General features: G+C 39.0%; 1 protein-coding gene across 2 annotated transcripts in view; it reads left to right on the top strand.

The window, feature by feature from the left end:
- Positions 1 to 2,316: 2,316 nt before the first annotated feature.
- The window catches only part of METAP2 (methionyl aminopeptidase 2), a 42,591-nt gene continuing 19,158 nt past the window's right edge, over positions 2,317 to 25,749 (top strand). The window contains exons 1-7 of one of the 2 annotated variants that reach the window (XM_030819804.1): positions 2,317 to 2,804; positions 4,566 to 4,670; positions 12,024 to 12,089; positions 14,692 to 14,794; positions 22,903 to 23,064; positions 23,778 to 23,959; positions 24,811 to 24,905. In XM_030819804.1, the coding sequence (XP_030675664.1) occupies positions 2,654 to 2,804; positions 4,566 to 4,670; positions 12,024 to 12,089; positions 14,692 to 14,794; positions 22,903 to 23,064; positions 23,778 to 23,959; positions 24,811 to 24,905 (864 nt within the window). In that variant the 5' untranslated portion in view covers positions 2,317 to 2,653. Of the gene's footprint in view, positions 2,805 to 4,562; positions 4,671 to 12,023; positions 12,090 to 14,691; positions 14,795 to 22,902; positions 23,065 to 23,777; positions 23,960 to 24,810; positions 24,906 to 25,749 lie in introns of both variants that reach the window. The other variant, XM_030819803.1, reaches the window with a different exon arrangement.

Below are 25,749 nucleotides of genomic sequence, written 5' to 3'. Positions count from 1 at the left end.
TGTTCTTAGGACAAAGTATAAAGCCCCTGGTATGGTCTAAAAGGCTCTGTCAGCTCTCCTACCCTTTCCTTCCTCCAAGGCTCTTACCTTTCTAGTCTCATCTCATCACACTCACTCCCTTCTCCACCTCTTTGCATTTCAGCCATTCTGAATGTTTTTTAGTTCTTCAAATGTGTTATACTCCCTACTGTTTTACAGATGAGAAAACCAAGGCTCAAAAATATATGAGCTGTCCAGAGTCACAAAATTATAGCCAAATGACCATTCCAATATTAGAATCCATGTCTCCTCTTAAATACAATTAATTTTTCTTTACCTTCCCTTTGCCAAGAATACTCTGCCAGGCACAATGGCTCATGCCTGTAATCCCCACACTTTGGGAGGTTAAGGCAGGTGGATCACCTGAGGTCAGGAGTTTGAGACCAGCCTGGCCAACATGGTAAAACCCTGTCTCTACAAAAATTAGCTGGGCGTGGTGGTGGGCGCCTGTAATCCCAGCTACTTAGGAGGCTGAGGTAGGAGAATCGCTTGAACCTGGGAGGCGGAGGTTGCAGTGAGCTGAGATCAGGCCACTGCACTCCAAACTGGGTGACAGAGCGAGACTCCGTCTCAAAAAAAAAAAAAAAAAAAAACTCTCTAAACCTTTCCCCTCCCCTTTGCCTATTTATCCTTCAGATCTCAGCCTAATTGCTACTTCCTCAGGAAACTCTACCAGGCCATCCTACCTAGGCAAGTCCCTTTGTAATATGCTCTCATAGCAGCAGTTGTAAATTTGCTTTTATTAGCATCATTGCTTGCTGTCTATTTTTGTTAACTGGCTCTATGATGACAAGGATCATCTCTGTTTTTGCTCTCTAAATATTGCCAGATCTAGGTTTATAGTAGGCATTGAACGAATGGATGGATGAGTGAATGGGTGAATATGTCAGCCAAGCAAAGAGCAGACCAGATAAAAGTAACAGTGAGTTTGAAATGCTCCAAAGTCAGAAAGAGCTTTGAGAGCTGGAGCTGTAATAGTAAGAGAGTAGAGACACTGGAAAAGTAGGTATGGCTGGATCTTGACGGGCATTTTAAAGGATTTTGGACACATAGAAGCTACTTCTATTTTTATTTTTGTGGTATTATGTTTGGTTTACCAACTTTTTATTTTTTATTTTATTTAGGAGTCTCGCTCTGTCGCCCAGGCTGGAGTGCAGTGATGCAATCTCGGCTCACTGTAACATCACCCCGGGTTCAAGCGATTCTCCTGCCTCAGCCTCCCTAGTAGCTGGGACTACAGGCGCCTGCCACCATGCCCGGCTAATTTTTGTATTTTTAGTAGAGACGGGGTTTCACCATATTGGCCAGGCTGGTCTCGAACTCCTAACCTTGTGATCTGCCCGCCTCGGCCTCCCAAAGTGCTGGGATTACAGACATGAGCCACAGCGCCTGGCCGGTTTACCAACTTTTATATTGCTAGCAATCAACTAGGGAAAACAATTTAAAATCTAAATAGGGATAGATTTAGAGAGATAAAGATATGTACAAGAATAAGAGAAGCAGTTTTTATTAGTATTGGATAGGTGCTGCCTGAACCTTTAAGACAGAGAATGTACATTTTTGCAGCTGCTGTCAGAGCCTGTGTGAGGTTTACTGTAAACCCACTGGCAAGAAGGCTCTTAAAGACATTTTGATGCCCGTGAAGCTTGGTGCCTAGTTTAAAACTAATGAAAACACCTAAACTCTCTAGGTGGACAAAGCCATATTCAGGAGAAATTGAGGAGTTGGTGCAGCCAGCCAATCAGAATCCACTTACGCCACAAACTAAATCTCAAACTGCGGTTTGAACATGAGGCTCAAAACATAAGAAGTAAAGAAATAGGCAAAATTAAATTAGTTTCTGGTGAAACGTCCTAAATCCAAAAGAAAGGTGACCGGAAATAGAGAAAACGGAGTGGGATCTTTTGCATTAATGAGAGAGACCGTGTCCCCGTGTGTTAGAACCTGTCATTCTTGTCCTGAATTGGAAAGTGAGCGGAGTGTGACGGGTTCCCATTTTGAACCGTCCAGGGTTGAGTAGTACAAGAAACTAATACGGAACTCCAGCTTCCAAAATTCTCTCCAGTGCCTACAGAGCCTCGCGGAGAGCTGTGATTGTGAATGTCAATGCAGATTTGCTTAAATCTCTTAGATTTAAGAGATATGTGGAGTCATGACAATAGATATGTGTACAAGCGAACACATTTCTTAGCCCGTTTCCCCACTGCCTGTGTGATTTATAAAAACGCAAATATAAAAATATTTCCGTTCCAGCAGAGACGCCGCTTGCTACCGCGGGTTGCCGCTCTCCACAGGTATCTCTAGCTGACTCTAGAGCTCAAGCTCCCCTTTAAACTTCACCCTGCGCAAGCCGATTTGCTTCGGGAATGCCCGAGGCACCGGACGAAGCAGTCTGGTCTGGCCCAAGTCGACCCCGCCAGGCGGGGCTCCAAGCCGAGACTCCGGCACGCCCGGCCCGAAGCTGGCCCGACACCCTCAGCTGAGTCCTCCGCCGTCCCAGCATTCCCTGCGTCCCTACCATCGAGAGCAGCTTCCGGCGTGGCTGGTGTAGGCGGGTGGAGAAGGAGCGGGCCCTCGCTGCTCTGTCTCATTTCCTCGCGCTCTCTCGGGCAACATGGCGGGTGTGGAGGAGGCAGCGGCCTCCGGGAGCCACCTGAATGGCGACCTGGATCCAGACGACAGGGAAGAAGGAGCTGCCTCTACGGCTGAGGAAGCAGCCAAGAAAAAAAGACGAAAGAAGAAAAAGAGCAAAGGGGCCTCTGCAGGTAAAGAGAGTTTTATGTTTTCCCAGTCCCCTCCGGGAATGGCTGAACGATTTGGCTCAGGCCCGTTGAGGGGGCCGGGACCGGGGCTCCGGAGCCTCAGACTAGACTGATTCTTGGGCCTGACAGGGTGGCAAAGCCGGGCTATAGATTCCCAGTCTGAGAAGAGGCGTCATCTCCTGTGGGACTAGAGGGCTGGTGGGGGAGAAATGAGTGCCTGAGGTTGGCGTGTGATACCTCTGGGGTCGCTGGGCCCGAGCCCCTGTATTACCGGAACTGAGCTCCCACGCATATCGTGGCACGGTCTTGAGATTGTGCACAGAGCACAGCCCTACCATCTTTGGCGCGATTTGGCCGCCGCCTCAAAAATCCGATTCTGACCCGTATTGCCGCGTCTTTGCTGGTTTGCTGGAGCAATCTAGGACTTATTTTCTTTGGGGGTGGGGGTGGGGGTAGAGTGGGCAAATGTAATGGAGAGCACACCTCCCCCCACTATCCCGGTTCACGTTGGGGTTGTCGTTGCAGCCTGCACTTTTGAGGTGTGTGTACACGTGTGTTTGCCCGCGCTCATGTTATTAATTGCAGAATTTGTGGTGGTGATACGAATTTTCACCTGCCTAATCCCATAATATCGCCAAGCTTTAGGGCCTTTAGACTTGAATTATGATGCCACTTGCAGGTAGTGCAGATAGGATATTCTGTGGCTCAAAATGGAACTTCTCAGGTCTTAACCTCTAAATCCACTGGTAAGGCAAGGAGAACTGCTGAGAGTTTACAGTTGGATATTCTGAGCTAGGAACTTACATGTTTTGAGAAGTCTGTGTTTTTGCTGCACAAGCTCCTTCACCTTAAGAAAAATTATTTTTACTTGTTTGTAATTAAAATCGCCAGAGAAACAGAAAAATGGAGAAGGCAGAAGCGATTAAGATGGAATTGAGAGAGGTCGAAGAGAGCTAATGTTCATCTTTTGAAATTTTGATTAGATGAGAATGGAAGGAGAATTGTAGCGTTGCTGGAACTCTTCCAGAGCAAAATTTGTTATTCTGGTGCTTGTTCCTGGATTTCGAGTGAAAATCAAACACTGCTGTTTGTCTTGTAAGGTGTTCAGCTGACTGATCCTAATGTGTTTTTAACAGTTGTATTTCTTAATATGAATTCTCTCCAGTAGCCAGAATGTCACTTCATTTTGTGCTACCTGATACTATTAATACATGTAACATATTGCCTCTATAGGTAGGTTATAATCACTTCAAGAGCAGGGGCCTGGTCTTATGCTTAAATATTTGAGCATTTTACCTTTTTATTAATGGACTATCTTTGCCTATTTATTTTGACTTTACCCAGCCCATCGTGATATCCTTCTTCATGAAACCAGGCTGCCCCGGGGTGTTGCACATGAATCTTCTTCCTAAGGCCTTCAGCATTTATTACCTATCTGGTATTTAAGTATTTGTTGAGTCTAATTGCTGACCAGTATTACAAGTTAAACTACTTGAGAATAGAGACCAGTTCACGCTTTTGTTTATCTTTTAGCTGCTAGTGTGTGTAATGGATATTTTGTTGAGTAAATTAATGAATGGACAGTACTGTGTAGGTATGGAAGATTTTTCTGTCATTAAACTAATTCTGTTATATTCACAATAATGTTTCTGTTTTTGTTTCCTGAGGAAAGGATTTGTAAGTTTTCGAAGATCATTAGAGCATATTCTAGTGGGAAAGTGTCTGTATTAGATTTGATTTCTGCTATTTTATTTTGATCAGCAGGGGAACAGGAACCTGATAAAGAATCAGGAGCCTCAGTGGATGAAGTAGCAAGACAGTTGGAAAGACAAGCATTGGAAGATAAAGAAAGAGATGAAGATGATGAAGGTAAATGGTTAATTTGATCTTTGTGGTTAGAAAAGCTAGAAAATATAGCTGGGGCCGGGCGCAGTGGCTCAAGCCTGTAATCCCAGCACTTTGGGAGGCCGAGGCGGGTGGATCACGAGGTCAGGAGATCGAGACCATCCTGGCTAACATGGTGAAACACCCTGTCTCTACTAAAAATACAAAAAAATTAGCCGGGTGTGGTGATGGGCGCCTGTAGTCCCAGCTGCTCTGGAGGCTGAGGCAGGAGAATGGCGTGAACCCAGGAGGCAGAGCTTGCGGTGAGCCGAGATCGCGCCATGGCACTCCAGCCTGGGTGACAGAGCGAGACTCCGTCTCAAAAAAAAAAAAGAAAATGTAGTTGGGTGTGACGGCTCACACCTGTAATCCCACCACATTGGGAGGTCGAGGCGGGCGGATTACCTGAGGTCAGTAGTTTGAGACCAGCCTGGCCAACATGGTGAAAACCCGTCTCTTCTAAAAAGACAAAAAAAAATTTAGCCGGGCGTGGTGGCACACACCTGTAATTCCAGCTACTTGGGAAGCTGAGGTAGGAGAATTGCTTGAGCCTGGGAGATGGAGGTTGCAGTGAGCTGAGATTGCACCACTGCACTCCAGCCTGGCCAACAGAGTGACTGTCTCAAAAAAAAGAAAGAAAAGCTAGAAAATGTGATATTCCTTAATCAAAATTTATTTACCCATATAGTCTTTTCTCTGACATTTCACTTGTTAGAGCCTCAATTAATGTCACAGATTAAAAAGGAAAAGGTATTTATTAGCAAGTCTTGAAAAAGTTCAGTGTGTTAATTAGCTGTTCAGATAGGACAGATTTCAAGCTTTAAAAATACACTTGGTAGAAGGCAAAGTAGTGAGTATTAATAAGATTGAGGGGCTGTTTATTTAACTAATACTTATTGAAGAACTGCTATGTACTAGATACTTTCCTAGGTTATTTTCACATACATTCACATTTTAACCTCACAAAACCAAGCAAAGTAACCTACTTGTGCTTAGATACTCGTTTTGTTTTTTAGTAATGGACTGTCTTTTCCTATTTATTTTGACTTTACCCAGTACCTCATGGCTTTACCCAGCCATCTCATTTTACAGATAGGGAAGTGGTAGTTACCTGATTTACCCAAAGTGACACAGCTAATATGTGTAGAATAGAGCCGGAATTTCAAACCTAGTGCCTGACTGCACGTTTGTTCCTTTTACTCTCTCTCTTTTTTTTTTTTTTCTTTTTGAGACTGAGTCTCGCTCTGTCACACAGGCTGGAGTGCAGTGGCATGATCTCGGATCCCTGCGACCTCCTGGGCTCAAGCAATTCACCTGCCTCAGCCTCCTGAGTAGCTGGGATTACAGGCGCCTGCCACCATGCCCGACTAATTTTTTTGTATCTTTAGTAGAAATGGGGTTTTGCCATGTTGGCCAGGTTGGTCTCGAACTCCTGACCTCAAGTAATGTGCCCACCTCAGACTCCCAAAGTGCTGGGATTACAGGCTTGAGCTACTGTGTCCGGCCTTTTCCTTTTACTCTCTATACCAAAATTAACTCTTTTCATTCTGAAGGGATCATATAGGAGTGCATTAAGTTTTATTATAAATTCCTTGACCCTAGCTCCTTCTGGGTGTTTGGGTACAATAAGATTTTTTTTAAGACAGCAACTGCTAATTGATGTTATCAGTAAAACAGTGGAGGAAGAGACAGGTAAGAAAACTTACTTTTTCCAGCCTCTTTTGGCAGAGGAAAAACGGGGCTTTCCCATTCTTTTTATTTGTAGTTGCCTACTGCTGAGAACATCTGCTCCACCTCAAGCACCACCAGTCTGGGGTTAGGTCTTTAACCATTAGTTGGCACTGTACTTTAATTACTGTGTTAGCGTAATATAGAGTAGTTGTTTTCCTTTAGAGTGATATGTTTTCTGCCTTCAAGAAGCTTATAGTGAACATCTGGTGGAAAAAAGTGCCAAGATTCAAGGGAATTACTAGCTTTTCCTGTTCCTTAAACCTCCATTGTACATTGGCTCATGCTTTAGATTATGAACTTATTTTGAGCTCTTCACAAGAAAATGTTTTGTAAATTCAAGGCAATATAATAGGCTGCTATAGACCCACTATGTATACAATATCATAATGCTTCCTGGGCCTATCAGGCTAGTTAAAAAATACTGGCTGGGTGTGGTGGCTTAATGCCTGTAATCCGGACAAGCCTGGGCAACATAGTGAGATCCCATTTCTACACCTGCCCCGCCCCCACCCCCAAAAATCACAGTGCTAATCTTGAAGTGTATCTTGTTCTGTTACATCTCTACAAAGTTGCCCGTCAGGTTGGAAATCTTCAATGTATTAAAGAAGATTTTAGGAATATTTGTAGTTATTTCAGTAATCAGAGTCAGTCAATACTACTTATCTGTTGTTAGGTCTTTGAGGGAATGGAAAGCTAGTGTTTCAAGATCTTTCTCCTAATGGAAAACTAGACTGGGTGTGTTAGCTCTTGCCTGTCATCCCAGCAGTTTGGGAGGCCGAGGTGGGTGGATCACCTGAGGTCAGGAGTTCAAGACCAGCCTTATCAACATGGTGAAACCCCGTCTCTACTAAAAATACAAAAAATTAGCTGGGTGTAGTGGCAGGTGCCTGTAATCCCAGCTACTCGGGAGGCTGAGGCAGGAGAATCGCTTGAACCCAGGAGGTGGAGGTTGCTGTCAGTGGAGATTGCGCCATTGCACTTCAGCCTGGGCAACAAGAGTGAAACTCTGTCTCAAAAAATAAGAAAAAATAAAAAAAGAAAACTAAGGATGTGGTAGACAGACAAAACCTAGAGGTGAAAAGGTATTTGGGTACCTGTAATAAAATTTATTGAAATTCGGTGGTATAATTGTGGGCTGAATGCTGAAGGAAAGCTCATTAGAAGGAATAGAACTTGAGTAAAACCAAACAAAAGAAACTATTTTGGGTTGGTATAATGCTGAGAAAGCATTTGAAGCATTGTGGTAATACAAGCTTGCCATATGAGGTGATTGATTGAGGGAGCCTTAGAGGATTTTTAAGAAATGTTATGAGCCAAGCACAGTGGCTGGTGCCTATAATCCCAGCTACTTGGGAGGCTGGGATGGAAGGATCTTTGAGTCCAGGGGGCTTCAATGTGCTACGAAAACACCTGTGACTGGCCACTGCACTCCAACCTGGGTAACATAGTAAGACCCTGTCTCTTAACAAAACAGGAATGTTATGAAATAAAAATTTAGGTTGTATCTATATACAGGGTTGTTTAGAGGAGAGGAAGTGTGTAGGAAAGGCAAGGAGGAGATCATTTTGGAGGCCTCTTAGAAATAGCCCAGGCATATGGTAATGAAAATGTAAACTGGTAGTCAGAAATAGGCATGGAGAGGAAGGATCCAGTGAACAGTAGTGTGGAAGCAGAATTCAAAAGACTTGGAGACTTGCATTCTGGGAGCAGGAGTAAGGCATTAGTGGACTGTGGGAGTTTGAACTTGGGTGACGGAATGTTGGTGCTGTTGACTGAAATAGTGAAGTTGGGAAAGAGCCAGTTAGACATTGGGGGAGAGGTTTGCAGGCAAAGAACAGGGTACTAAGTTTAATTTTAGATGTGCTGAATTGGAAACTGGGGTATTGGTGTAAAAAGTTGATCCTGTGGGCATCTGACAATGTGCTGGAGGTAATTCATTCAATACATTTTGAGTCAGGCTCATTAACATAATTTCCCTAAAATAATAGTCACCTCTTTTTTTTTTTTTTTTTTGAGACAGAGTCTCACTCTGTTGTCCAGGCTGCAGTGCAGTGGCACGATCTCAACTCACTGCAACCTCTGCCTTCCGGGTTCCAGCAATTCTCCTGCCTCAGTCTCCTGAGTAGCTGGGATTACAGGTGCCCACCACCACTGCCGGCTAATTTTTGTATTTGTAGTAGAGACAGGGTTTCACCATGTTGGCCAGGCTGGTCCCGAACTCCTGGCCTCAAGTGATCTGCCCGCCTCAGCCTCCCAAAGTGCTGGGATTATAGGCGTGAGCCACCATACCTGGCCCCAATAGTCACCCTTTTTAAGTGTATAGTTTGGTGAGTTTTGACAAAGTATGCCATTGTGTAACTACTACCACAACCTAAGATACAGACCCATTTCCATTTAACACTTCCATCTCCAGAAAAAACTTGTGTCTCTTGTAGTCGGTTCTCTTGCACTATACCTAACCCTTGGCAATCACTGGTACGTTTTCTGACCCTAGTTTTGGCCTTTCCTGGAGTATCCTATAAATGGAATTATTTGGTGTGTAGTTTTTTGTGTTTGGCTTGTTTTACTTAGCATAGTACTTTTGACAGTCATCGAGTTGTGCGTATATCAATAGCACATTCCTTTTTATTGCGAGTAGTATTCCTAATACGTTTTACCCTTTTACAATATTGAACAATATTTGGGGTGTTTACAGTTTTGGTCTATGGTGAACGACGTTACTATGAACATTTGCATATGGGTCTGTTTGTAGATATGTTTTCATTTCTCTTGGGTAAATAGGACTGGGTTGCCTGTCATATGGTAAGTATGTGTTTAAACTCATAAGAAGCTGTCTGGTTTCCAAAGTGGCTGCGCTGTTTTGCATTCCTCTCAGCAATGGTTGAGTTTCAGGTTGTTTGTATCCTTGTAAGGACTTGGTATTTGTCTGTTTTAAAATTTTAGTCTTTGATAATGGGTATGTAGTGCTTTGTCATTGTGGTTTTAATTTGCACTTCCCTAATGATACTGAGCATCTTTTCATGTTTTTATTTGCTTTTTCCTTTATCTTTGGTAAAGTGTTTGTTCACATCTTTTGTCCATGTTTTACTGGGCTATTTGTCATCCTATTGAATTGTAATAGTTCATTGTATATTCTGGATGCAAGTTCTTTATCAGATAATATGTTTTACAGATATTTCTATGGGATGGCTGTTCACCTGGTTGATGGTATTGCTTATAGGACAGTTTTAATTTTGATAAAGTCCAATCTATCTTTTTTTAAAATTTATGGGTAGTGCTTTTTGTGTCCTGTCTAAAAAGTTAAGTCATTGCTGTCTCTAAGGTCACAAAGATGTTCTGTGTTCTCTCCAAGAAGTTTTATATATTTTTAGCTGTTATGTTTAGCTCTATGGTTCATTTAGAATTAATGTTTCTAGATAGTGCAAGGCAGAGCTTAAAAGCTTGAGACTCTTTTTTTTTTAATATGGATTTCCAGTTGTCATTCAACAGATATCAATTGATTTGGGCATAGTAGTAACACAAATAAACATAAACAGCCTCTGCTGGCCAGGCGTGGTGGCTCATGCCTATAATCCCAGCACTTTGGGAGGCTGAGATGCGATTTGAGACCATTCTGGGCAACTTAGTGAAACCTTGTCTCTGAAAAAGATTAGAAGACATTAGCCGGGTATAGTGGTCCGTGCCTGTAGTCTCAGCTATTCAGGAGGCTGAGGTGGGAGGATTTCCTGTGTTTGGGAGATTGAGGCTGCAGTGAGCTGTGATCCTGCCATTGCACTCCAGCTTGGGCAACAGAGCGAGACCCTGTCACAGAAAAAAAAAAAAACAAAAAACGACCATCTCTGCCTGTGAAGAATATGCTGGGATACTGTGAAGAAAAGACATGTAAAAGCACAAATTGCAACATGGTATAATGGTTGGAACTATGAACATATATAGATTAATATTCAGATCCTGGCTCTGCTGCCATCCTGGCACAAAGTTCTATAAATGGTGGCTGTTTTTCTGTACTGAATACAGACGTTGGACATTGAATAAGGTAATTAGCCTCAAAAGGATGAAAGTATCAAAGAAGGACCTTTTTGTTCCATTTTAAAGATGAAGAAACCAGGGTAGAGAGAGGCTAAATAACTTGTCCAAGGTCACACAGATGGAAAGATTTTTAGTATATGTTTAAAATTGGTTATGTATCTTCAAGTATTTGTTTTAGGTTGTGCTACATACACTAGTATAGTGCTACATACACTAGTCACAACCTAAAACAAATACTTCAAGATTTATAACCAATTTTAGTCTGGAAAAAACTATTGTTTCTCCAGAACAGAAGCTATCTTATTTTTCTGTTCCTATTGCCTGGCACTTAAGAGCCCAGCAAACATTTAATGGGATGAAGAAGGTTACTGTTAACATTATAGTGCATGATATGTGAATTAGATTATAATTTTTCGTGTGCCTTTTGTTAGGCTTTTGAATCTAAAAATCCATAATGAATAAGTCAGCAATATTTGTGTTTTGGGTTTGTTGTTGTTAGGATACAAGATCTCCCTCCCGTCACCCAGGCTGATGTGCGGTGGCTCGATCTCAGCTCACTGCAGCCTTGACTTCCCTGGCTCAGGTGATCTTCCCACATCTCAGCTTTCCAAGTAGCTGGGACTATGGGCGCATACCACCACACCTGGATAATTTTTTGTACTTTTAGTAGAGACAGGGTTTCACCATGTTGTTTAGACTGGTCTCAAACTCCTGGGCTCAAGTGATCCACCTGCCTCGGCCTCCCAAAGTGCTAGGATTACAGGTGTGAACCACTGTACCTAGCCTAATGTTTGTATTTCTGTTGTTCTCTTCTACCTGCTAGGTTTCTAATAATTTCATAAGATTGAACATAAAAAATGGTGATTTTGAGGCTGGGTATGGTGGCTCACGCCTATAATCCCAGGACTTGGGAGGCCAAGGCCGGCAAATCACTTGAGGTCAGGAGTTCGAGACCAGCTTGGTCAACATGGCAAAACTCCATCTCTACTAAAAAAAAATACAAAAAATTAGCTGGGCATGGTGGCATGCACCTGTAATCCCAGATGCTCAGGAGGCGGAGGCTGAGACACGAGAATCACTCAAACCCGGGAGGCAGAGGTTGCAGTGAGCTGAGATTGCACCATTGCACTCCAGCCTGGGCAACAGAGCTAGACCCCGTCTCGAAAAGAAAAGAAATGGCAATTTTGTAAGTCAAAAATGGTCAAGTATTGGCATTTTCATATGGTTCAACCCACGTAAGTCCTAGATCACGTTACCTCCCACTTTGCTAAACTACTGCTTCCTGTTTCTAAATTTTTTTGAGTTGGAGTCTCACTATGTTGCCCAAGCTGGGTTCCAACTCCTGGGCTCAAGTGATCCTCCCACCTCAGCTTCCCTAGTAGCTGGGACTATAGGCATGTGCCACCACACCTGGTAGCTGCTTCCTATTTCTTATTTTAGTGAAAGAATAAATGTAAACAAGATAAAACTAACGTTTATTCATTTATTGAATAGAACAAATACTTGTCTCCTTGTACTTGCTTTGTCCCTCTGCTTATGAGGTTTAAATGAACATGTACTTGAAATGTCTTTTCTTAGATGGAGATGGCGATGGTGATGGAGCAACTGGAAAGAAGAAGAAAAAGAAGAAGAAGAAGAGAGGACGTTAGTGTCTTAAGTTAATGTTAATCGATATATTAGAAGTGGTTATTCGGCCGGGCGCGGTGGCTCACATCTGTAATCCCAGCTACTCAGGAGGCTCAGGCAGGAGAATCGCTGGAACCCAAGAGGTGGAGGTTGCAGTAAGCTGAGATTGTGCCACTGCACTGCAGCCTGGGCAACGGAGTGAGACTCTGTCTCAAAAAAAAAAAAAAAAAGAAGTGGTTATTCACTGACAGGTTTGAAGAGTAGGTTTGAAGTTGCTTAAGGTCCTGATATATGTTAGAGAAATAAACTTAGGCTTAATAGAAGCAGAATTTAGTGAAACTAATAATTATTTAGAAAATAACTTTGGTTTAACAATCCTGTATTTTCTTTAGCTGTTAGCTAAGGGATGTCAATATGAATTGGTTGCATTTTACTGCAAGTTAGGGATGAGTTTCTAAAAATTTTATGATTTAAAACTTGCATAATTTAAAGAATAATTCTGTCAGGAATGGCTGAAGTGGTGCCACTGTGGTGGTAGGGTAAACGTCGTTTGTAATTTACCTTCCAGCTTTTAAATTAAGAGATTCTGGATGAGTATTTAATGAAGAGTCCCGTTATTTAAGATGTGTGCATATGGTGAGACTTTATTATTAATAATAACTTTTATATTGTACTATTAGATTTGTATAAAATATCCTACTTGTTTTGAGTTTCTATAAGTGCCACAACCAAACATCATCAGGGGCCTGAAAATATGTTAGGGAGACTAAAGGGAGATTTCATAGTATTGAAGAAGAAAGGTTGGGTTGAGAATCACAACATGTAAGTTTTAATCTTGGATGCCATTTGGGCTGTTGTAGACCACTGAATGTCTGGTTATGCCTTCCTTTAAAATTTTTCAGGCTAAACTTTTATGAATCAGAATTTTGGGGGCTTGATAGTGATTTCCCTGGTCTCCAGGTGGAGGTGGGATAGCCTTTGCATTCAGGCATCCATCATTACTAGATCCTTCCACTCTAAGAAGAGGATGTCAACTATTCTCGTAGCCTGTGAGGTACCATGAGTCTGTATTTGATGAGCACAGGATACTTGCATTCCAGGAATCTTCCAGGGGCTATAATGTCCTATTCTTTCCATTAAAAAAAAATTATTAAAAGTTTGGCTACGAGAAATAGTACTACCTGAGAATGAATTAAGAGATACCTATTTCTTAAAAAAAAAAAAAAAAAAAGAGAGAGAGAGAGATACCTATTTCTCCAAATACTCTAAAATTGCTCCCTTCTGAAGTCAGACCAGCAGGGAGGAGTGTTGTTAGAGGACTGTTTTATATTTGCCCTTGATAGAATTCTTCTGACAGATGTTTAAGTTTGATGCCGTTAACCTTTATTCTGCTTCCTCTGAGGATGTTGTTGAATGTACTGTTCATTATATTTCTTTATGAGGTACTCTTTTTTTTTCTGCCTAGTATCAAGGATAATTGTTTTTTTCTGAGTATCAGTCTGTTTCATCTCAGAACCATTGTGACCTGTGCAAATAATTTTTTTTTTTTAATGTTGGCTACTAAAGGGCTTAGAGCCAAATTTGTGGTTTTTGTGTTGGCCTCATTTCAGGTACTATTCTATGTTCTTCTTGTTTTGGTTTTTAGTAATTTACTTTGAATGTCTCTTATTTGTCTATTTTTTATATCCTGGTAGACTTCTTGAATCATTTCTGGAACAAGCCAAATAATATAATCATGGGCAGTTCACTGCCCTTATTTGCCTCATCTATACAGTGTGAAAATTATGAATGTTAGTTAATGATAACTATAGTGCAGATTATTACAGATAATTCATAGTTTTATATAATGACTTTGATGTAATACATTATAATTTTCAAAGGTTATCCAGGATTTCATCTGATCTTTCATTTTGTAGATGAGGAAACTGAGGATTGGTACTATTTAGCCATTTGTTCAAGTCACAGCTAATAAGTGGTAAAGACTAGACTTCAACTTTGATATTCTGATTACAAATTGTATATTTTTTCTCTAATGATCTTTTTAAGTCCCTTGTCATGTAATTTATGCACAATATAAAAGTCATCTTTATCAGATTCGTAGATGAGATAAAGTTGGAGTGATAAATACATTGACAAAAGTTAAGATTTCAGAAAATCATAATTGATTATGTATGCTCTTAACTTTTATACCTTATATACTAGTGAAATAATAGTTTTTCTTATTTTATTAATATATATTAGGTTTATATTTTTATTTTATTGCTATAGGACTTCTTACTACTTTGGTTTGTATTTGTGAAAGCCAACCTCTCTATGCTGTTCCATCTCTAGTATAGTGAATGAAGATGAAGACATTAGAAGTGTGCTTTTTGCCAAGGCATATACTGTTTAAATACATAATGGAGTTCTGAGGAGTTAAAAATTTCTTTTTCCCAAGCAGCAATAAATCAGTGAGGAGGTGGCCAGCGTGATGAAGTGTCTTCTGCTTTTAACTGTGACAGCAAGGAGGAGGTTCCTTAAAATCAGAGCATATAACAACCATTAGGAACTGAGAAAATTCTAATAACTGCTTAATTTTATTTTTAACTACAGAAGTTAATGCTTTATTTGTATCTCACAGCAAAAGTTCAAACAGACCCTCCCTCAGTTCCAATATGTGACCTGTATCCTAATGGTGTATTTCCCAAAGGACAAGAATGCGAATACCCACCCACACAAGATGGGTAAGGATCATCAAATCACTTCCAGTTTAATTTTTGACAGTTATAGCTTAGCAATAAAGCAGATTTGACATTTCTCAGAACTTTGCTCCACTACTTTAATAAATACTTACAAATCTGTCATAAAGATGATACAGTAGAAGCCCTCTTATCCAAAATGATTGGGACCAATAGCAGGTTATTGGTCATTTAAAAAGTATATTAAACGGAGGATCACAAAATGAAAATTCTTGTAGATAAAGGTTAACTTAAACAAATTTGTTTTTTACCTCTCTTGAAATTTGGGTGTGGTTTAATACTTTTCACCCCTCATATGTATTCATAATGTGTTATTTACAATTCCATTTGGGGTTTCTGAGTGATATAAGGGTTGATGTCTACTATATCTTTACTTTTTTCTCCTGAAACCTTTTGATAGTTCTTACCTACACTTAATTTGACAGAAGTATTTTTTGATGACTTATTGAGATTTATCAGGGTGGTTACTTTTCATGGAAACAGTTTTTTTAATGTTACTTTTTTTTTTTTTTTTGAGATGGAGTTTCACTCTTGTTGCCTAGGCTGGAATGCAATGCTGGGATCTCGGCTCACTGCACCCTCTGCCTCCCGGGTTCAAGCAATTCTCCTGCTCCAGCCTCCCGAGTAGCTGAGATTACAGGCATGCGCCACCACACCTGGCTAATTTTATATTTTTAGTAGAGACGGGGTTCCTCCACGTGGGTCAGGCTGGTCTTGAACTCCCAACCTCAGGTGATCCGCCCACCTCGACCTCCCAAAGTGCTGAGATTACAGGCGTGAGCCACCGTGCCCAGCCAATATAACATTATTAAATCACATAATTACCGTAACAAGTACAGATGACTTAAACAGTCTTGGGAACAGATTCACCTGATTCTTCAAGGTGTTCTGTAAGGATACATTTAAAATGCTTAGCGGAAGTGGCATTATGCAGACGTATTGAGAACATGGAAGCTGGGACCAAACTATCTGCATTTGAATCCCAGTTTTGAGATTTATTAGCTTTGTGACTTGGGCAAGTAATTATCACATCTGTGCTTTTGTTTCCTCATCCATGAAATAGGCACTCCGCAGGGTCATTGTGAGGAATGATATATGCATAGCACTTAGAAGAGTAGATGCATAGTGAACATAAAGCAAGCTAGTTCCTGTTATTCAAAATAATAACCTGTCACCCACAATATTTATAATACCATGGACATTGATCAGTATGTTTTACAGAGGGAATTAAGAGTATTGCTTAATCCAGTGGTTGCAGTCGTTGGTTAAGAAAGCTTCTACTGTAGCTCGTTTTCTTGGCCTATAAAGACACCCTTATTTTTTTTTTAAACATAAAAAAGAAAAGAAGAAAGAACATACTGTTGTTACATTACCACCTGCTCCCTCATTTCCAGTTACGAATGTTCTTAGGGAATAAGTGTAAAATTCTGGAATTGTATGACATGGGCTTCTTTTCTTTGAATTTGAAATCGTCAATTGTCCCTATCTTAAAAGCACTTATTTTTAAAATGCCACAGATACAGATAATTTTACATTAATAAATTCTTATAGTACATATGATATGATCACATTTATTTTTAAATATAATCTCTTAATTTTTTTTTTTTTTTTTTTGCTTGTTCCCTCTTCTTTTCCTTCCTTCCAGACCCATGTTAACCACCTAGCAGGTAGCCTTCCATATTTTTTCTATGCTCATATATGTATACATCTGTCTGTTTATGTAAGGGAATGTTTGATCATTGTTTGTTTTACAAAAATGGAATCATAGGCACACTTTCCTCCACCTTTTCTCATTCAGTGCTAACCGTTGGAAGTTCCTCCAAGTCAGTTAGAATAGTTCTATTATTATCTTGAATGGCTTCATAATATTCCATGGTGTCAGTGTACCACACTTTATTCCACCATTCTTAGCTGATGGCCATTTTCTTTGTCTGCAATAATTTTTGCCACTATAAACCATTCTGCAATAAACCTCCTTAGGTAAATAGGTAGCTGGATATGTAGTGTATTTTTCTCTCTCTCTCTCTCTCATGTACTAGTTAGTAGTTATATTCTGAAATAAGTTTTTGGGAGTGAGATTGATTAATCAAAGAATATATTAATTTGCAGTTCTTACACTATTAGTGATTTTGAGCATCTTTTGATCATAGGCTTTATGATATCTTTTGCTCTTCCCAGAAGTTTTAAATTTTTAAATGCATTATGTGTCCATGTTTAATACTTCTGAGTTCCGGCCAGGCGTGGTGGCTCATGCCTGTAATCCTAGCACTTTGGGAGGCTGAGGCAGGTGGATTACCTAAGGGCAGGAGTTCAAGACCAGCCTGGCCAACATGGTAAAACCCCGTCTCTACTAAAAATACAAAAAAAAAAAAAAAAATAGCCGTTTGTAGTGGTGCACGCCTGTAATCCCAGCTACTCGGGAGGCTGAGGCAGGAGAATCGCTTGAACCCAGGAGACGGAGGTTGCAGTGAGCTGAGATCGCACCACTGCACTCCACCCTGGGTGACAGAGCGAGACTTTGTCTCACCAAAAAAAAAAAAAAAAAACTGAGTTCGCAGTAGTCTCTTAGATTTTCTTAAACACGTATTTTGTGTTTTATTAACATCTTTAATCTGGAATTTTTTGTGTAAGATTGGGAGCACTATTTTTCTTTTTCTTTCCAGTGCAGAGTCAGTTTATTGTTTATTAAATAATCCCTCCTACTGAATTGAATGACCACCTTTGTCACATGCTGTATTCCCATGTGAATAATGGAATCAGTTTCTGGATTATTTACTCTGCTCCACTGATCTGTTTCTTCTTAGGCTAATACTATTTTGATTTGATATCCCAAACAATTCTTTTTAATACTTAACTACTCTCAGTCATATAGCCTTACACACACACACACACACACGAACACGTGTCTTTGTTAGAATTCTCATCATAATTGCATTTATATTTATGTATTAGTTTCTGAAAATTGACAGTTTTATCACCTTGTCTTATCCAATGTCATGGGATGTTTTTGATACTTCTTCATTTATTCAATTTTTTTTTTTTTCAGGTAGGTCCGAGCCCTTTTTAATTAAATTTATTCTTAAGTGTTTTATGGTTTTTGTTAGTGATGTGAATTAAATATTTTAATCCCATTTCTGTTTCTTTATACTTGCTGCTAGAGTGGAGGAAAGCTATTGATTTCTTATACTTGCTAACAGATTGTTAATACTTTTAACAATGTGAATATTATGGAACACTTGAAGTGGTATTTAATACATGAAAAAAATGAGATTTTGTAAATTCCAAAAGCTTCCTTTTCCTTACTCTCAGCTTCTATTGAAATTAAATAAGTAGAATAACTTCTGTTTTTGAAATAATAAAGGAAGATAATTAATTACATGTTATAATACTTCTCAAAGTAATTTTCTTAAATATTGCAGTATTGTATGTTATCCTGGAGAAATACAGAATAAGTATAAGATAGTGTGGTGTGTTTGCTTTTTAATAAATCTCAATACTTTTTACATTCATATAACCAGTTTTGCCTGTTTGCAAATAGATCAGATTCAGTATTCTTACAGATTTCATATAGTTTGTATCTTTCCTTCATTGTTTTATTAATAGACTTTTATTAGAAATTGAATGAATTATCACAAATAACTCACCTTTGAAACTACTCTAGGTTAAGTGTATTTTTAAAAACTTCTTATTTTGTACAAAATTAGTCGGGCGTGGTGGCACATGCCTGTAATCCCAGCTACTTGGAAGGCTGAAGCAGGAGAATCTCTTGAACCTGGGAGGCGGAGGTTGCGGTGAGCTGAGATCACACCATTGCACTCCAGTCTGGGCAACAAGAGGGAAACTCTGTCTCAAAAAAAAAACCCAAAAAACTTTTTATTTTGAAATAATTTTATACTTCCAGAAAAGCTACAAGCATAGTACAAAGAATTCCCACATATCTTTCACCTAGATTTCCTTTGTTTTGCCACATTTATTTTATTCTTCTCTATCTCAATGAAATATAACAAGTCTACATATTGTCATATACAAATAACATTCCATTTTCTCCTTCGAAGACAGATACAAAGCAAATGTGAAAAATGTTAAATTGGTGAGTCTGTATATATATATAGTTTTTTTTCTTTTTTTTTGTTTTGTTTTGTTTTGGGACAAGGTCTCACTCTGTCAGCCAGGCTGGAATACAGTGATGTGATCATAGCCCACTGTAGCCTGGAACTTCTGTGCTCAAGCAATCCTCCTGCATTGGCCTCCCAAAGTGTTGGGATTACAGGCGTGTGCCACCACACCCGGCATAGTATTTTTTTTTTTTCCAAGCCATTTGAGATGAGACTGCATTTTTGGCTGGAATACCAGATAATGTTTATACAGTATCCTTTTCAGGGGGTTGTATCTAGAGACACACAATGTCAATTTGCTCCTTATTGGTGATGTTTAATTTTTATCGTTTGTTTAAAGTATTAGCCAGTTTCTCAAGTGTATTGTTACTAATTTTTTCCTCTTATAATTATTAAGTTGTGGGTAGTTGTTTTGAGTATATCCAGATGACTGTTGTGAACACTCTTCTCACATATAGCTTGAAGCCTTTTTTTTTTTTTTTTTTTTTTTTTTTTTGAGATGGGATATTGTTGTATTGTCCAGGCTGGTTTACAATTTCTGGGCTCAAGTTATCCTCCCATCTTATCCTCCCAAGTAGCTTTGAAACTAATTTTTAATAGTTATAGAAATGTTTGTTTACTTTCTAAAACCAGGATCCACTTGAGGTTCTCATTGCATATGGTTAGAGGCCTCACCTTTTTCTCTTTCTCTTCCATGCTCCATCTCTTTGAAGAAACCAAGCAGTTGTAGAAAGTCTCATGTTCTGGGATTTCTCTGATTGTTTCCTTATAGGGTGTTAAAACTTTTTTCTCTATTTCTGTGTTTTCTGCAAACTGGAATTAGGTGTTAATGGGCTTAGATTAGATTTAGGTTAAACATTTTTGACAGAGGTATAAAATAAGTGATTATGACCTTCACATTGTACCATATTCTGCTACATTAGATGTAATCTCAGGCTATCCTGCTGTTAGTTTTATTGTGTTTGACCTTTTGATTAATGTGACAGCCAACTCTTTTTTTTTTTTTTTTCCCTTTAAGGGTACTTTTTGCTTTTTGCAGTTTCCAAGTAATCTGTGGGGCTACTTTGGTATCATTTGGAATATCTATCTTCCTTCCTGTTCTTCCTAGTTTATACAAACTTGAGAAGAAAGGAATATCCTTTTCTTAACAACTTTTCACTTAATTCTTTTAATATCCATTGATGATCCTTGCTTTTATGGGTTATTTCATTGGGAACTGCAAAATGGTGGATTTTTAATTCTTTCATTCATTCTACATTTATTAGGTGATACTATTCTGTAAGAAGAATTTTCTCTATCAACTGGGAATCAACTATAGTTCCTTCTTATAGGCAGAGTTAAAATATGCTTTATTTCTTATCCTTTAAGTACCAGTTTTTAGAGGAAGGACTTTATGTGATATATGCATACATTTTAATTGTTGTTATTATTTTTTTGAGACAGGGCCTCATTCTGTCACCCAGGCTGAAGTGCAGTGGTGCAGTCTTGGCCCACTGCAACCTCTGCCTCCCAGGCTCAAGCAGTTCTCGTGCCTGAGCCTCCCGAGTAGCTGGGACTACAGGCGTGCACTATCATGCCTGGGTAACTTTTTGTATTTTTAGTAGAAACAGGGTTTTGCTATGTTGCCCAGGCTGGTCTTGAACTCCTGAGCTCATGCAATCTGTCCCCCTTGGCCTCCCAAAGTGCTAGGATTATAGGCGTGAGCGACCACGCCCGGCTGTTACTATGTTTTGAGATAGGGTCTTATTCTGTCACCCAGGCTGGAGTGCAGTGGTGAGATCTAGCTCAGTTCAGCCTTGACCTCTGGGTCTCAAGTGATCCTCCTACCCCGTCTCCCAAGTAGCTGGGACTACAGGCATGTACCACCTTGCCTGGCTAAAATTGTTTTTTCTTTTTGTAGAGATGGAGTCTTGCTATGTTGCCCAGGCTGACCTTGAACTTCTGGGCTCAAACAGTCTTCCTGCCTCGGCCTACCAAATGGCTGGGATTATAGGCATGAGCCACTGCACTTGGCCTATCGTGTGTATGTGTATGTGTGTGTGTGTATGTATATGTGTATGTATACATATATGTATATGTGTGTATGTATATATTTTGGTGGAGACAGGGTCTCACTGTGTCACCCTGGATTGTCTCGAACTGTTGTCCTCAAGCAATCCTCCCACTTTGGCCTCCCAAACTGTTGGGATTATAGGAGTAAGCCACTGTGCCTGGCTTTAATTGCTATACTTTTGTTTAATTGACTGAACAAAATAAGATCAAATGTAGGAAAATAATATTCTTAGTAAAGGTGTGTTGAGGCAGATTTAAAAAAAATTTTTAGTCCACTTATAAGGAGTTTTTAGGGGGTCTGGAATTATAGACCCTGACGCTGGGTTTCTCTTATTATTAATAACTTTAACAATAATAACTTAATAACTTGAACTCGAGACTTTGAGCAAAAGAATTTCTTTAATTCCATTTCTTTTTTCTTTATTATTTATTTTTATTTTTTATTTTATGTTTTTAGAGACAGGGTCTTGGTCTGTTGCCCAGGCTGGGGTATAGTGGTGCAATCATAGCTCACTGTGTCCTTGAACTTCTGGGCTCAAGTGATCCTCTTGCCTCAGACTCCTGAGTAGATGGGATTACAGGGATAAGCCCAATGCCCAGCTAATTTTTTTTTGGTACAGACAGAGTCAGAGACAGTCAGATTGGTCTTGAACTACTAGCCTCAAGTGACCCTCCCACCTTGGCCAGGGTCTGTAGTTTAGGGCTGAGTTGAGTGAACTTTTTCTTCAAAGGGCGTAAGTAAATATTTTAGGCCTTGAGTGTTACTTAGCTTTGCCATTGTAGCATGAAAACAGCTATAGACAGTACATAAATGAGTGGGCACATGTTGCAATAAAATTTTATTTATAAAACAGCAGGGGAGGCATATAGCAATTCCTCGAAGGTATCACTTTTACACTTGTGTAATTTATACTCAGTGATCACTAAGTTGCAAACTGTATATTCGGTATTTAAGAATGTGTGAAAATTGTTTAGTTTTTTTTAAAAAATACCGTTTTAAGGCAGTTAATGTTTTCCCTACTTACAGGGAGTCATGGATCTCATTCTCAGATACTGAATAAAAAATTCTGTCAGATGGGGTGGCTTACGCCTGTAATCCCAGCCACTCAGGAGGCTGAGATGGGGATCACTTCAGGGCAGGAATTCGAGATCAGCCTGGACAACATAGCAAGACCCCATTTCTTTAAAGAAAAAGTTTTTAAAAATTAGCTGAATGTGGTGGTATGCACCTGTATACTCCCAGCTGCTTGGGAAGCTGAGGCAGGAAGAACCTAGGAGTTTGAGGATGTAGTGACCTGTGATCACATCACTGCATCTGCCTAGGTAACAGAGTAAGACCCTGTCTCTTAAAAAAGAAATTTGTTAGCACTGGCAGTTTTAAAATGTGAGCCATGTCTTTCAAGGAAGAATACCTCTTACATTTATGTATACAATTAGAAAAACCCAGCACACACATGTAATATGTGTTTTGAGGAAGTATATGCAGATTTCCAAGTCAGTTTCTTGGGTTAGTAGTTACCCTGTTGGCAAAATTAAATGCAAATTATTGTTGTGCTCTTTTGAAGTCTCTAAAGTATGTATGACCTCAAGTGGAAGGATGACTTTTTCCTACCTACTCTGATTCTAGGACTCTTCAGACTTTTCTGATTCTTTTATTATCTTTTTGTGTTGTCAGGGTATTAGTTCCTCTGAATATAAATGAAATCTCACATGATGGTTTTTTTCCCTCCCTTAGAGTCTTAAAAGTTTTAATTTCATTTGGGTTGGTTGCAAGTGTTTGGCTTTTTGTATTTCAGAAACTTTGTTGACATAAACTGAATATGTAATGTATTTTTATTTGAACTGTCTTATTACTTAGTATAGTTGTCAGCTTTTATGCTTGTTCTGCTGTTTTATGACTAATAGTATGCTATGTCCACTCTAAAGGCGAACAGCTGCTTGGAGAACTACAAATGAAGAAAAGAAAGCATTAGATCAGGCAAGTGAAGAGATTTGGAATGATTTTCGAGAAGCTGCAGAAGCACATCGACAAGTTAGAAAATACGTAATGAGCTGGATCAAGCCTGGGATGACAATGATAGAAATCTGGTAAAACGAATACTTTTTTTGTAAGAACATGATAAAAAATGTTTTTTAAGTACTAACTCTCCAATTATAATGTTTGGCTTTCATTACCACTTTGCTAAATCTTTAAGTAAAGGTTGTAGAAATGTCTTCTAGATTATTTTAGTGTCACTATGAGAAAACCGTGAAGAGGAGTACACATTGGCACCTCAGCCACCCTTTTTTGTGCACATATAGTCGTTACTGATGTTATTTTCTATCTGGAAATCTGTTATTTTGCTATCTAACAATTCATACTAAGAAATAAGAAAGTATTGGAGCAATTGCCCAAATACAGAACATGATGATAATACAGTAACAAAACCAATTCAAGTAATTATTTCTCTAGTTTTTCCTTTTGATAAATGGTTAGTATAACATGTAATTCTCTGATTCCTACAATTTAAAAAATATACAACACGAACAAATAAGATCATCATTTCAATTGGTCTAAGTTAGACTCTTATTTTCTAGTAAGTTTATTTAAAAGTGGATTGTGTTTTCTCAGAGTTTCTAGATAAGCTATTTTCATAGCATCAGAGAACTGTTATTTATTTATATTGAGAAAGTGCTCAGATCATTCCCAGAAAGTATTTAAGGTTTTTAGTAAACTTTCTGGATTTGATGAACTATATGGTATTAATATATAAAAGTAAGAATGTAAAAGTAAACAAGTTCCCTTTGCTTTTTTGTTTTAGTGAAAAGTTGGAAGACTGTTCCCGCAAGTTAATAAAAGAGAATGGATTAAATGCAGGCCTGGCATTTCCTACTGGATGTTCTCTCAATAATTGTGCTGCCCATTATACTCCCAATGCTGGTGACACAACAGTATTACAGTATGATGACATCTGTAAAATAGACTTTGGAACACATATAAGTGGTAAATTCTTGCAGAAAATTCCTACCCCAGCCTCCTCCTGAAAAACTAGTTTTTGTCTCTGTTAAATGGAGTGATAAATACTGAACTCCCAAATTTTGTTCTTGTTTCCTCACTTCATTAGTAAAGGTGTGTTGAGGCAGATTTTAAAAAAAATTTTAGTGCACTTATAAGGAGAGAGAGGCAGTTGTGAGATTTACTTGAAAGCATACTACTAAGTGGAATAAAATGAAAACTGTTGGGTAGTTGAGGTTTATTACTCTTTGTATCAAGGCATGAAAGACATTATCCTACCTTTAGGTCATTGTTTCATACCTCTTTTATTCAAATAATAACATTTATTTAGAATATTTAAGTTTATCAGACTTTATATACATGTTTGCTTTTCTGAATTCTCTCCAAAACCTGATTAGGTAAGCACCTCGTTACTTACTTACAAGTGAGAAAGCAAGCTTAGAATAAATACTTACCTAAGGTTTCACTACCTTGGAAAAGTAACAGTATATTCGGAGCCCGGTATACTCTGCGCTGCGTTGCTATTTCTCATTTCCCTAGTCTTTTCTTGTATTTGTTTTGTTTCTGTTTATATGTTTGTATAACTGCCAGGGTGAGCACTGAACTGGTGCTGTCTTGGAGGAATATATACTAACCCTGTAATTCTTTCTATTCTGAATCCTTTATATACTTCTACATTTTGTCTCTGATTATGAATGATCTTTGGGTATTTGGAGTGCAGCCTTCATCTGAGCCTTCTATTTTTCTGTTAAACGAGCAAGATTAATAGATTAAATGCTGTAAAGTAGATAAATTGACTAGCTGATAAGTAAAATTAAAAGAAGAATTTTCTCTTTCAGGTAGGATTATTGACTGTGCTTTTACTGTTACTTTTAATCCCAAATATGATACGTTATTAAAAGCTGTAAAAGATGCTACTAACACTGGAATAAAGGTATGTGAACTGTAAGCACCATTTCATTCCAAGTATTTTGAGCACTTTAAGGTCTTTTAAACACTTAACAGCATTTAAGCACTTTTAAGGCCTATTTAAGGTCTTTGGGTAATGAAGACGAATAAAATTGATCCATTGCCCTTATGGTTTTAAGCGGGTAATTGTATGATTGTGTACCAAAGGTTGTTTTTTGTTTGTCTGTTTCTTTGTTTTTTTCCCTTGAACTTTGCTAAAATTTATTAAAACAGAGTTTGGATCTATTTTTGCCTGTCAGTTGGCAGTGGTTTTTTAGTGGTTCTTTTTTAGAACAATTTTAGGTTCATAGTAAAACTGAGCAGAAAGTACAGAGATTTCCCATATACCCACCCATCCCCAACTTCCTCCATTGTCAGCATCCCCACCACACAGGTTTATTTGTTAAAATCATTTGAACCAACATTGACCACATGACAATTATTCAAAGTTCATAGTTTACATTAGGGTTCATTCTTAGTAATATACATTCTAAGGGGTTTGACAAATACATAATGACACGCATCTACCATTATAGTATCATACAGAGTATTTTCATAGCCACCAAAATCCTCTGTGCTCAACTGATTCATCCCTCTCTGTCCACCAAGCTCTGGTACAGCCCAGCTTTTCCCCACCCACCCAATTTTTTTTTTTTTTTGGCGGGGAGGAGGTGCAGTTAAAATAGACATTGCATAAAATTTACCACATTAACTTTTTTTTTTGAGATGGAGTCTTACTCTGTTGCCCAGGCTGGAGTGCAGTGGCACGATCTTGACTCACTGCAACTTCTGCCTCCTGGGCTCAAGTGATACTCCTGCCTCACCCTCCC

The sequence above is a fragment of the Nomascus leucogenys genome, chromosome 10 (assembly GCF_006542625.1).
Source record: "Nomascus leucogenys isolate Asia chromosome 10, Asia_NLE_v1, whole genome shotgun sequence".
Lineage (NCBI taxonomy): Eukaryota > Metazoa > Chordata > Mammalia > Primates > Hylobatidae > Nomascus > Nomascus leucogenys.
This window is presented reverse-complemented; position numbering and strand designations above follow the sequence as displayed.